The sequence below is a fragment of the Dipodomys spectabilis genome, unplaced genomic scaffold (genome assembly GCF_019054845.1).
Source record: "Dipodomys spectabilis isolate Male_0828 unplaced genomic scaffold, ASM1905484v1 ptg000108l, whole genome shotgun sequence".
NCBI classification, from domain to species: Eukaryota; Metazoa; Chordata; class Mammalia; order Rodentia; family Heteromyidae; genus Dipodomys; species Dipodomys spectabilis.
The window spans coordinates 18,915,727-18,928,376 of record NW_024870785.1 but is presented as its reverse complement, the minus strand read 5'-3'; the positions used below and the strand labels follow the sequence as shown (position 1 = coordinate 18,928,376).

Below are 12,650 nucleotides of genomic sequence, written 5' to 3'. Positions count from 1 at the left end.
AGGTCTGCAGGGCTTGAACTCCTGGCCTAGGCTCTGATCCTTAGCGTCCTCCCCCTCCCTCCCCCTCCTCCCCAAGGCTGGCACTCTATCACTTGAGCCACAGCTCCACTTCCGGCTTTTTTGATGGTTAATTGGAAGTTAAGAGTCCCACCGACTAGGGAACTGCAAACTCGATGGTCAGATCTCAGCCTCCTGAGTTTTCTGTTATTCCAGGAGCATTTCTTTTTTTTTTTCCTCCTGTCACCGTGGCCTCTTGGTGTTAAACAGTGACAGCCTGGGTGGCGACCGTCACACCATCCTTGATTTACACCCCCAGGCCCCCAGTTTCTCTGCCCAGGCGGCGGCGATGGTGTCTGGCACCGGGACGACGGCTGACTGTGAGGACGCGGAGCTGCAGTGCCGTGTGGCGGTGGAGGAGCTGAGCCCGGGCGGGCAGCCGCGGAAGCGCCAGGCCCTGCGCACGGCGGAGCTGAGCCTGGGTCGGAACGAGCGCCGGGAGCTGATGCTGCGGCTGCGGGCGCCGGGACCCGCGGGCCGGCCGCGCTGCTTCCCCCTGCGCTCCGCGCGCCTCTTCACGCGCTTCGCCGCCGCCGGGCGCAGCACGCTCCGGATCCCCGTCGAGGGCGCCCCGCGGGCGGGCACCGTGCAGCTGCTGCTCTCCGACTGTCCCCCGGATCGCCTGCGCCGCTTCCTGCGCACCCTGAGCCTCAAGTTGGCTGTCGCCCCGGGGCCCGGCCCCGCCTCTGCCCGCGCGCAGCTGCTGGGCCCGCGCCCCCGAGACTTCATCACCATCAGCCCCGTGCAGCCCGAGGAGATGCGGCGTGCAGCGGCCTCCCGGGCTCCGTCCACTGGGTCGGTGAAGCCGAAACAGCCGTCGGAATCTGGGACGGTGGACAAGCCCGACCCGGTGAGGACAGGAAACGCGGGGATGGGGTGGGGTGGGGTGTCGCCATGGGGTTGGTGAGCCTTCCTGAGATGGAAGTGATCCAAGATTGGGGAAGATGGTTTGGTGGTATGAAGGCACTGCTGGCAGTGTGTGTGTGTGTGTGTGTGTGTGTGCCAGTCCTGGGGCTTGAACACAGGGCCTAAATGCTGTCCCCGAGCTCTTTTACTCTACAATGTGAGCCACAGCCAAAGGAAAGTCTCAGGGACTTTCCAAGAGTGGGGCGTGAGGGAGGGCTGGCTTCAAACTGTGATCCTCCGATCTCAGCCTCCTGAGTTGCTAGGATTACAGGCGTGAGCCTGCTGATGATTCTTAAACCATCAGATGCTGGGGAGTGGGGGAGAACATCTGAATATATAGAAGCCATTTGTGGGTCTCTAGTGTAAACGCTGAAATTGGGAGGGTTCAGGCCAAATTAAAAGACAAAAACAGAGGCCAGGAAAAGGGACTTTTCAGAACAAAAAGTAGGAAGGTAAGAAGGCTCAGAGGGAGAAGGCTTTGGAGGGAATCAGCAGTGTCACTGGCAGCCAATAGTGCCCTTGGAAAAATATCAGATGGGGCTGGCAGTGTTTGTGGACTGGACAGGTGAGTCATCAACTATGGCTTGCTACTAAGCTGGTGAGAAGCTAGAGATAGCTAGAGATGGGGCAAGAAAAGCCAGGGGTTTTCTTTTTCTTTTTGTCCATCGTGGGGCTTGAACTCTGGGCCTGAGCGCTGTCCCTCAGCTCTTCAGCTCAAGGTTAGCGCTCTACCACTTGAGCTACAGCGCCACTTCCGGTTTTCTGGAGATGAGTTTCACGGACTTTCCTGCCTGGGCTGGCTTTGAACTGTGATCCTCAGATCTCAGCCTCCTGAGTAGCTAGGATTACAGGTGTGAGCTACCGGCACCCAGTGGGGTTTTCTTTTTCTTTTTTTCCTCTTCCTTCCTTCCTTCCTGCTTTCCTTCCTTCCTTCCTCTTTCTCTCTCCCTTCCTTCCCACTCTCCCTTCCTTCCTTTCTTCCTTTCTTGTGTGTGTACTAGTACTGGGTCTTAAACTCAGGTCCTGGGTGCTGTCCCTTGACATCTTTAGTCAAGGCTGGTGCTCCACCACTTGAGCCACACCTCCAGTTCTGGCTTTTTGCTAGCTAATTAGAGATAAGAGTGTTACAGACTTTCCTATCTAGCCTACCTTTGAACTGCAGTCTTCAGATCTCAGCCTCCTGAGTAGCTAGGATTATAGGCATGAGCTATTGAAGCCCAACTCAGGCAGGGTTTTGCTTGGGTGAGAGACAAGTTTGTGCTAGGAAGATAATGTAGGAAGGTAAGTTGGATGACTGGATCAGAATGGTTAAGGATCTCAGGAGAAGAAGCTGAAGGAAGATCCACACTAGGGGTCTTCAGGGCACAAGCAAGACCTGGACTTCAGTAATTTCTAACAAGATCTCCAGATGAACCAGAGCTGCCCAAGAGTTCTAAGGAGTGAAGCTAACAGATGGTAGAGGGCCAGGTGCTGGTGGCTCATACTTTTAATACTAGCTACTCAGAAGGCTGAGATCTGGGGATCACCATTCGAAGCCAGCTTGGGCCAGGTAAGTCCATGCCAATTAACTACCAAACGGCCAGAAGTGAAGCTGTGGCTTAATTGTAGAGCACCAGACTTGAGTAGAAAAAGCTGAGTTGAGAGTGTGCGGCCCTGAGTTCAAGCCCCAATACTCGCCCTAAATAGTAAACAAACAAATAAGTGTTTAAAAGGGACAAAGAAAGAACACCAGGTGTGCATTGCACACACACCCAAAGGATGGCAGGAGGCTCTAAGACACCCTCATTTCCCTCCCAGGAAACCCCAAAGTGGCCTCTGCCTGTGAAGAGGCTGAGCCTGCCCCGCTCCAAGCCACAGCTGTCTGAGGAACAGGCTGCTGTGCTGAGGGCTGTTTTGAAAGGCCAGAGTGTTTTCTTTACTGGGAGCGCAGGTAATAGGGGGTAGGGGTGGGGGGAAGGGAGGAGGGAGGGCAGTGGCAGGGGAGGATGGAAGAGCAAGCGGGTGGCTCTGACTTTGTCCTCTGCACAGGCACCGGGAAGTCCTATCTGCTGAAGCGTATCCTGGGCTCACTGCCCCCAACAGGTACTGTGGCCACTGCCAGCACTGGGGTGGCAGCCTGCCACATTGGGGGCACCACCCTCCACGCCTTTGCAGGTAAATAGGGGAAACCCCTGGGCTTGAACTCAGGGCAAAGGGGATTGAGGGAGGAAGAGATCAGGGTCATCAGAAGCCTCGGGGATCTTTCAGTCCAGGCTGAATAGTGTGATTCACAGGTATTGGCTCAGGCCAGGCTCCTCTGGCTCAGTGTGTAGCCCTGGCCCAGCGGCCCCGTGTGCGGCAAGGCTGGCTGACCTGCCAGCGCTTGGTCATTGATGAGATCTCCATGGTGGAGGCTGACTTGTTTGACAAGCTGGAGGCCGTGGCCAGGTCAGTTCCTGCAGCAAGGGCAGTTATAGAAGAAGAATCTAGAGGGATCTGCCCACCTGGCTTCTAAAGCACCACCCCTACCCCCCACCCCCATCTCCCTGCTCCCTTCCAGAGCCGTTCGGCAGCAGAACAAGCCCTTTGGTGGGATCCAACTCATCATCTGTGGGGATTTCCTGCAGCTGCCGCCAGTGACCAAAGGCTCTCAGAGCCCTCAGTTCTGTTTCCAGGTGTGCACTCAACTCCTGGGCCTGTCCTCTGTGTGTGTGTGTATGGGGGGAGAGTTCTATTGTGCTCCCTGATCTTCCCCTACCCCTGATCTCACCAGGCCAAGAGCTGGAAGAGATGTGTGCCAGTGACCCTGGAGTTGACTGAGGTGTGGAGGCAGGCAGACCAGACTTTCATCTCTTTGCTGCAGGCCATAAGGCTGGGCAGGTGGGCTATGGAGAATAGAGAATAGGCCATGGGAGGAAGATGCAAGCATGTGTTGGAGTAGAGCAAAAGGAGAGATGCTTGTGGTCAGAAGCAGGGTGTATAGGTAGAGCATGGCCAACTGAAGACACAGTACTGTAATCAAGAGTGTTATGGTGGGCTGGGAAGGTGGCTCAATGATAAAGTGCTTACCTTGCATGCATGAGGCCCTGGGTTTGATTCCTCAGCACCACATAAACAGAAAAAGCCGGAAGTGGCACTGTGGCTCAAGTGGTAGAGCACTAGCCTTGAAAGAATTGAGGGGCAGCACCCAGGCCCAGAGTTCAAGCCCCATAACAACAACTAAAAAAAAAAAAGTGTTATGGTGCTGTGTACCAGTTGCTTACACCTGTAATCCTAGCTACTCAGAAGGCTGAGATCTGAGGATTGCAGTTTGAAGCCAGCCTGGGCAGGAAAGTCAGTGAGACTCATATCTCCAATTAACCACCAAAAGCCTGAAATGGAGTTGTGACTAAAGTGGTAGAGTGCTAGACTTGAGCAAAAAAGCTCAGGGACAAGAACAGGCCCTGGGGCTGGGAATGTGGCTCAGTGCTTGCATGAAGTCCTAGGTTCGATTCCTCAGTATCACCACATAAACATAAAAAGCCGGAAGTGGCACTGTGGCTCAAGTGATAGAGCACTAGCTTTGAGCAAAAGAAGCTCAGGCATAGTGCCCAGGCCCTGAGTTCAAGCCCCAGGACTGGTAAAACAAAAAACCAAAACAAAAACAAAACAAGGCCCAGGCCCTGAGTTCAAGCTCTAAGACTGGCACAAGATAAAAGTGTTATGGTGCCAATCAGGGAAACACATATGTAATCCCAACACTTACAAGGCTGTGGCAGGAGGATTAAGAATTTCAGGCCAAAAAAACAAAGGAGGAGGCAACAATGCGCAATAGGAAATGTACTCATTACCTTACTCATGTAACTGTAACCCCTGTGTATAGTATTTTTACAATAAATTTTTTTTTTTTTTTAATTTTCAGGCCAAGCCAGGTGCTGGTGGCTCAGGCCTATAATCCTAATTACTCAACAGGCTGAGGTCTCAGGATTGCAGTTTGAAGCTAGGCAGGAAGATCTGTGAAACTCTGATTTCCAATAAACTATTCATTAAAAGCTGGAAGTAGCACTGTGGCTCAAGTGGTAAAGTGCTAGCCTTGAGCACAAAGAGGCTCAGGGATAGCACCCAGGTCCTGAGCTCAAGTACCAGACCCTTGGGGGGTAGGAGGGGAGAAGAAGAATTGGAAGCCAGTTTAGGTTAAATAAATAATGGGACATGCTCTCCAAACAACAACACACACAGAAAGCATAGAAATAGGGCTGGGAATGTGGCTTAGTGGTAGAGTGCTTGCCTACCATGCACGAAGTCCTGGGTTTGATTCCTCAATACCACATCAGCAGAAAAAGAAGGAAGTGATGCTGTGGCTCATGTGGTAGAGTACTAACCTTGCGCAAAAGAAGCTCAGGGACAGTGCCCAGGTCCTGAGTGCAAGTCCAAGGTAGGGCAAAAACAAAAAACATAGAACTAGAGGCTAGAAGCTGGGTGCCAATGGCTCATGCTTGAAATCCTAGCTACTCAGGAGGCTAGATATGAGGACCCAGTTCTGTCAGCCCAGGTAAGAAATTTGTGAGACATCTCCAATTAACCACCTAAAAACCAGAAGTGGAACTATGGCTCAAGGTGGTAGAGCATAAGCTTTGAGCAAAAGAACCTCAGGAACAGCACCCAGGCCCTGAGTTTAAGCCCCATGCCAAGAAGAAGAAAAGCAAGGTGCCAGTGGCTCATACCTACCTGTAATTCTAGCTTCTCAGGAGGCTGAGATTGGAGGATCATGGTTCAAAGCCAGCCTAGGCAGAAAATCCCATGAAACCCTTTTTTTTTTTTTTTTTTGGGTCCAGTCATGGGGCCTGAACTCTGGGCCTGGGTGCTGTCCCTCAGCTCTTCAGCTCAAGGCTAGTGCTCTACCACTTGAGCCACAGCGCCACTTCTGGCTTTTTTCTTTTTGCTTTTGTGGTGCTGAGGAATCGAACCCAGGGCCTCAGGCATGCAAGGCAAGCGCTCTACCACTGAGCCACCTTCCCAGCCCCTGAAACCCTTTTTTTTTTGCTGGTCCTTTGGCCTACACTCATCCTCTCTAGCAGTCCTCAAGGACAGTGGTGGAAGGGTAGCTAGCTTCTCCCAGGGGCAGATCCAGGAAAGGGGGCACCCCTGGGATCACAACCTAGCACCCCTAACTCATGTTCCTTTATCATATCTGGGGTCCAAGTAAAGAAGGGCCAAGTTGGCAGGCCTTAAGGGTACCATCTTTCTGTGGTACTCTATTTTGGTTTCATAGCCTGCTGCTCAGGCCATACTGCTCCCCCTTCCCCCAGTCCCCCACCTTCTCTGGTATACAGAAAGCTCTGACAATCCAGCTTCCACAGGTGCTCCGATGAGGTCACCCGCCAGCTCAGAGCCACAGCTGCCCACAACGTGGGGCGAGACGGAATTGTGGCCACGAGACTCTGTACTCACCAAGATGATGTAGCGCTAACTAATGAGAGGCGGCTGCAGGAGCTGCCAGGTAAGTTCCAAGCTGGCCCCTCTAGCTGGGAGGGGCCAGGTACGGGCCCCTCCTCCCAGGTGCTGGTGGACTCATGAGCTCATTTGCATAACCAGCCTCCAGACCTCTGTGGCCAGAAAGACCCTGACATTTGTAACTATAACTGTCCCCAAGAGATATGGTGAACTGACTGCAAAGCCTCTGCTAGGCTTGAGCGGCCTTCAGACCATGCCCTGGCCCAATATGTACTTTTGGCAGCTGAACCACAAGCCAGTGATTGATAATGTTTTCCCAACTCTCTTTTTCCAGGTGAAGTACATAGCTTTGAGGCTGTGGACAGTGATCCTGAGCTAGCCCGGACCTTGGATGCCCAGTGTCCTGTTAGCCGGCTCCTTCAGCTAAAGCAAGGGGCCCAGGTAGGTGGGAAGCAAGATCTAGATCCTAGAAGCCTGGGCTGTTCTTCTTAAGTACTTCTTGGTATTACCCCTCTGCCCAGGCCTCTCTGTAGCGACTGGGGAGACCTGTGACCACATCAAAACCTCCCTCCTGGGCTGGGAAGGTAGCTCAGTGGTAGAGGGCTTGCCTTGCATGCATGAGGCCCTGGGTTCAATTCCTCAGCACCAGACAAGCAAAAAAAAAAAAAAAAGTAGGAAGTGGCACTGTGGCTCTAGTGGTAGAGTGCTAGCCTTGAGCTGAAGAGCTGAGGAGCAGTGCCCAGGCCTAGAGTTCAGGCCCCACGACCAACAACAACAAAAAACCTCCCTCCCTAGCTGCTTGCCAGTGGATCATGCCTGTAATTGTAGCTATTCAGGAGGCTGAGATCTGAGGACTGCAGTTCAAATCCAACCTGGGCAGGAAAGTGCATGAAACTCTTTATTTCCAATTAACTGGCAAAAAGCCAGAAGTGGAGCTGTAGCTCAAGTGGTAGAGCGCTAGCCTTGAGGAAAAAGCTAAGGGAGGGCTAGGAATGTGGTAGAGTGCTTCCCTAGCATTCATGAGGCCCTGGGTTCGATTCCTTGGTACTACATAAACAAAAACAACTTTTTCTCACAGACTTTCCCACCTGGCTTGGCTTTGATCTACAATCCTCAGATCTCAGCCTCTGGAGTAGCTACAATTACAGGTGTGAGCCACCAGCGCCTGGCACCTAGAAACCATCTCTTAAGACCTGTAGCCCCCATAATAGGCCTGACCCTTTTCTTTTGTCAGTCCTGGGGCTTGAACTCAGGGCTTGCATGCTGTCCCTGAGCTTTTATGCTCAAGTCTAGCACTCTACTACTTTGAGCCATAGTGCCACTTCTAGTTTTCTTGTTGAAATTGGAGATAAGATTCTCATGGAAGGGGTCTGGGAAGGTGGCTCAGTGGTAGAGTGCTTGCCTTGCATGCCTGAGGCCCTGGGTTCGATTCCTCAGCACCACATAAGCAAAAAGAAAAAAGTGAAGTGGTGCTGTAGCTCAAGTGGTAGAGCGCTAGCCTTGAGCTGAAGAGCTGAGAGACAGTGTCCAGGCCCAGAGTTCAGGCCCCACGACCAGACCCAAAAAAAAAAAACCAGATTCTCATGGAATGTCATGCCTGAGCTGGATTGGAACTGTGATCCTCAGATCTCAGCCTCCTGAAGAGCTACAATTATAGGAATGAGCCATCAGTGCCCAGCCGATCTGACCCTTTTGTTTGTTTGTTTTTGGGTCCGGCTGTGGGGCCTGAACTCTGGGCCTGGGCGCTGTCCCTCAGCTCTTCAGCTCAAGGTGAGTGCTCTACCACTTGAGCCACAGCGCCACTTCCGGTCTTTTTCTTTTTGCTTTATGTGGTGCTGAGGAATCGAACCCAGGGTCTCAGGCATGCAAGGCAAGCGCTCTGCCACTGAGCCACCTTCCCAGCCCCACAATCTGACCCTTTTTGAAGCCCTGTGACATACCTTTTCCACCTTGAGGTATTGATTGAGCAAATGCAATCCACCTCTGACAGAAAGGGAAGAGAGTCTCAAGAGGGTTTGTCACACGCATTTGTCACAGTGAGTCACAGAAGTAATGGGGATGAGCCCAATCCAGGGTGGCCCCCTCTCTACTTCCTCCCCTGCAGGTGATGTTGGTGAAGAACTTGGCAGTGTCTCGAGGTCTGGTGAATGGCGCCCGAGGGGTGGTAGTGGGGTTCGAGGCAGAGGGAAGAGGTGAGTGAAGGGTGCTGCTCAGATTTCCAGCAGAGCAACCCTACAGGGTAAACGTGGGGAGGAAAAGGCTAGGGGCCCCTAATTCCTACCCTCTCAGGCAGGTCTGACTTGATCATGCTTTCCTCAGGGCTGCCCCAGGTACGGTTCCTGTATGGAGTCACTGAGGTCATCCACGCAGAGCGCTGGACAGTGCAGACTACCGGGGGCCACTTCCTCAGCCGGCAGCAGCTGCCCCTCCAGCTGGCCTGGGCACTATCCATCCACAAAAGCCAGGTGATTACCCAGTGTAGAGTGTGTGCAAAATACACTGAGGGAGACAGGTTGGAGAGAAAGGTTTGAAGGCCTTATGGGTAGGGAATGAATTTGTCCTGGATAGAACGTTCCAGGTTAGGGCTGGGAGGTTGGATTCATGGTAGAGTGCTTGCCTGACATGTATGAGGCCCTGGGTTTGATTTCTCAGCGCCACAGAAGCAGAAAAAAGCTGGAAGTGGCGCTGTGACTCAAGTGGTAGAGCGCTAGCCTGGAGCTGAAGAGCTGAAGGACAGCACCCAGGTCCAGAGTTCAGACCCCACAACCCACAGAAAAGAAAGGAAGAAAGAAAGTTCCAGATTAGATTAGCTGGTTCTCAATGGTTTGTGCTTATAATTCTAGCTATCAGAAGGCTGAGATCTGAGGATCAAGTTTCAGAGCTAGCTTAGGCAGACAAATCCCAGAGATTCTTTTTTTTTTTTTTTTTGGTCGGTCTTGGGGCTTGAACTCTGGGCCTGGGCGCTGTCCCTCAGCTCTTCAGCTAGAGGTGAGGGCTCTACCACTTGAGCTACAGCGCCACTTCTGGTTTTCTGATGGTTTATTGGAGATAGGAGTCTCACGGTCTCTCCTGCCCGGGCTGGCTTTGAACTGCAATCCTCAGATCTCAGCCTCCTGAGTAGCTAGGATTACAGGCGTGAGCCACCAGCGCCCGGCCCAGAGATTCTTTTCTCCAATTGACCAGCAAAAAAGCAGAAGTAGAGCTATGGCTCAAATAGTAGACTAACAGACTTGAGGAAAAAAAAAAAAAAGCTGGGCTGGGAAGGTGGCTCAGTGGTAGAGCGCTTGCCTTGCATGCATAAGGCCCTGGGTTCAATTCCTCAGCTCATGTGGTAGAGTGCTAGCCTTGAGCAAAAGAAGCTCAGAGACAGTGTCAAGGTCTTGAGTTCAAGCCCTATGACTGGCAAATAAGCAAAATAAGTGCCCACTCCAGCAAAAACCACCTCCTGGGCTGGGAAGGTGGCTCAGTGATAGAGTGCTTGCCTTGCATGCATGAGGCCCTGGGTTCGGTTCCTCAGCACCACAGAAGCAGAAAAAGCCAGAAGTGGCACTATGGCTCAAGTGGTAGACCACTAGCCTTGAGCTGAAGAGCTGAGGGACAGTGCCCAGGCCCAGAGTTCAGGCCCCACAACTGGCAATAATAATAATAATAATAACCACCTCCTTCTCTCCCCATCTCAAGTTTTTGTAACTGTATTAATTAAACCACGCCCACTTTATAGAAAGAGTGAAGGAATTTATCCCAGGGAATTTGGGGTAGTGAGAGGCAAAGCCTGAATGCAGCTGCACATCCATCTGTCAGGCCCAGAGCCTAAACCCTTCTTTCCTGCTCCAGCCCTTTACCTTTCATCCTAGACCTGTATCCCCTGGTCCCCTCAGGTTCAGTTGAGCTGTTCTTATTTTTGACAGTCCTGCGGCTTGAACTCAGGGCCTGGGCACTATCCCTGAGCTTCTTTTGCTCAAGGCTAGTGCTCTACCACTTGAGCCACAGCACCACTTCTGGATTTGAACCCAGGGCTTCCTGCATGCTAAGCAAGCACTCTACCAGTAAGCCACATTCCCAGCCCTCCTGGAGACGTGCTAGACTAGGGGAGGGTCCTCAGGAGCTGTAGCTGGCTGGTGAAGGTGGGCACAAGAGACTTCAGGCTAATCTGGATCCATCTCTGTCCTTCCATTTTTCAGGGCATGTCTCTGGACTGTGTGGAGATCTCTCTGGGCCGTGTGTTTGCCAGTGGTCAAGCCTACGTGGCCCTTTCCCGGGCACGCAGCCTACAAGGGTTACGTGTGCTGGACTTTGACCCCATGGTGGTTCGCTGTGATCCCCGCGTGCTACATTTTTATACTACCCTACAGCAGCGCAGGGGTCTCAGTCTGGTAAGAGGTCACCCAATGGTGGGCCCTGTGAATGGGAGAGGCTGGGAGTTGTGACAGGACAGAAGAATACTGCATAGCAAAGCCAGCCTTGGTGGCTCACCCTTGTAATCCTAGCTACTCAGGAGGCTGAGATCTAAGGATCATGATTCAAAGCTGGCCTAGGCAGAAAAGCCCATGAAACTTTTATTTATTTATTTGGCCGAACCTGGGGCTTGAACGCAGGGCCTGGGCACTGATCCTGAGCCTCTTTGTGCTCAGGGCTAAGACTCTATCACTTGAGCCACAGGGCCACTTCTGGCTTTTTCTGAGTAGGTTATTGGAGATAAGAATCTCTCAGACTTTTCTGCCCAGGCTGGGTTTGAACTGCAATCCTCAGATCTCAGCCTCTGAGTAGCTAGGATTCTAGGTGTGAGCCACCAGTGTTCAGCTCCACATGAAACTCTTATCTCTAGCATGAAGTGAAGCTGTGGCTCTCAGGGACAGCTCCCAGGTCCTGAGTTCAAGCCTCGATACTGGCGCACACCCCCCCACACAAACAATTCTGAGTATTGGTATATAGGAGGGCCTCCAGATTGTGGCCTTTGGACAGTAGAGTCTTTACTTGCTTTTCTGCCTCTGATACAGGAGTCTCCAGAGGATGAAGCAGCCTCAGACCAAGAGAACTTGGACCCAAACCTGTGACCTTCACATAGAAGACAAAGATGGATTCCAAACACTCTGGATGCCTTAAGGGTTCTCAGGGAGATCCTGCCTTCTGACAGGGTTAAGGGACATTGCTTCTCAACTACTTGTTAGCTGTGCCTCAGTTTCTCCCCTGTATCTTGGGTGAGCTGTTTCCAGTGTAATCCTCTGTAATCTTCTCTATGCCAATTGGGAATGATGACAGAGGGCAGAGCCAAGGGTCCTGAACACCAGTCCCTCTGGGCAGCAGGAGGAGGAGGAGGCAGGGAAGACAGGTTCTCTGGGAGCAGTATCTGGCCTCTCTTAACAGACTGTGTTTAGTCTGTTTAACATTACTGTGACAGAATACCCTATGGCTGGATACGTTATAAAGAAAAGAGATGAATTAAGCTCAATGTTCTATAGGTTCAAGAATATGGCATTGGCCTCTGTTCAGCTCTGGTGGGCATGCATGCAAAGAAGAGAAGCAAGCCTCACTTTTTTTTTTGTCAGTCATGGGGCTTGAACTCTAGGTGTTGTCCTGGAACTCTTCAGCTCAAAGGAAGCACTCTACTATTTGAGCCACAGCACCACTTCTGGTTTTCTGGTGGTTAATTGGAGATAAGAGTCTCGTGGGCTTTCCTGCCCAGACTTGCTTTGAACCAAGATCCTCAGATCTCAGCTTCCTGAGTAGCTAGGATTACAGGCGTGAGCCACCAGTGCTTGGCCAAACCTCACTTTTTATAACAACTGATCTGAAGAGAAGTAATCTACTCTTATTTTTATGTCTGCTATGGGGCTTGAACTCAGGGCCTGGGAACTGTCCCTGAGCTCTTTTGCTTCAGGCTTGTACTCTACAACTCTGGGTCAACTCTACTTCCAGTTTCCTGGTGGTTTCCTGGAGGTTAATTGGTTAATTGGAGATCAGAGTCTTAACCTTGGGCTGGGGAGGTGGCTCAGTGGTAGAGTGCTTGTCTTGAGCTGAAGAGCTGAGGGACAGCACCCAGGCCCAGTATTCAGGCCCCATGACTGGACCCAAAAAAAAGAGTCTCAACCTTTCTTGACCCCAGGCTGACTTTGAACCTAGATCTTCAGCTCTCAGCCTCTGAAGTAGCTAGGATTACAGATTGCCAAGCTACTAATTCACTCTTAAATTTTATTTATTTATTTATTTTTCTTTTTGTGTTTTTTTTTTTTTTGGGGGGGGGGGCCCGGTCGTGGGGCCTGAACTCTGGGTCTGGG

At 51.8% G+C, this 12,650-nt stretch overlaps 1 protein-coding gene across 1 annotated transcript; it reads left to right on the top strand.

Moving 5' to 3' along the window:
• Positions 1–346: 346 nt before the first annotated feature.
• On the top strand, positions 347–11,801 carry Pif1 (PIF1 5'-to-3' DNA helicase). Its single transcript, XM_042687772.1, has 12 exons — positions 347–873; positions 2,721–2,893; positions 2,992–3,117; positions 3,237–3,390; positions 3,503–3,617; positions 3,716–3,822; positions 6,282–6,421; positions 6,710–6,816; positions 8,480–8,567; positions 8,695–8,840; positions 10,557–10,748; positions 11,373–11,801. The coding sequence occupies exons 1-12, from the start codon at positions 347–349 to the stop codon at positions 11,427–11,429; spliced, it is 1,932 nt and encodes a 643-aa protein (XP_042543706.1). The 3' UTR covers positions 11,430–11,801.
• The last annotated feature ends 849 nt before the right edge of the window (positions 11,802–12,650 follow it).

Bases quoted from the DNA above. Each gene is read 5' to 3' on its own strand.
- Pif1 (XM_042687772.1), top strand. From the start codon at position 347: ATGGTGTCTGGCACCGGGACGACGGCTGACTGTGAGGACGCGGAGCTG. The intron at 2,894-2,991 runs GTAATAGGGGGT...TCCTCTGCACAG, and splicing joins TTTCTTTACTGGGAGCGCAG to GCACCGGGAAGTCCTATCTG. The intron at 10,749-11,372 runs GTAAGAGGTCAC...CCTCTGATACAG, and splicing joins AGCGCAGGGGTCTCAGTCTG to GAGTCTCCAGAGGATGAAGC.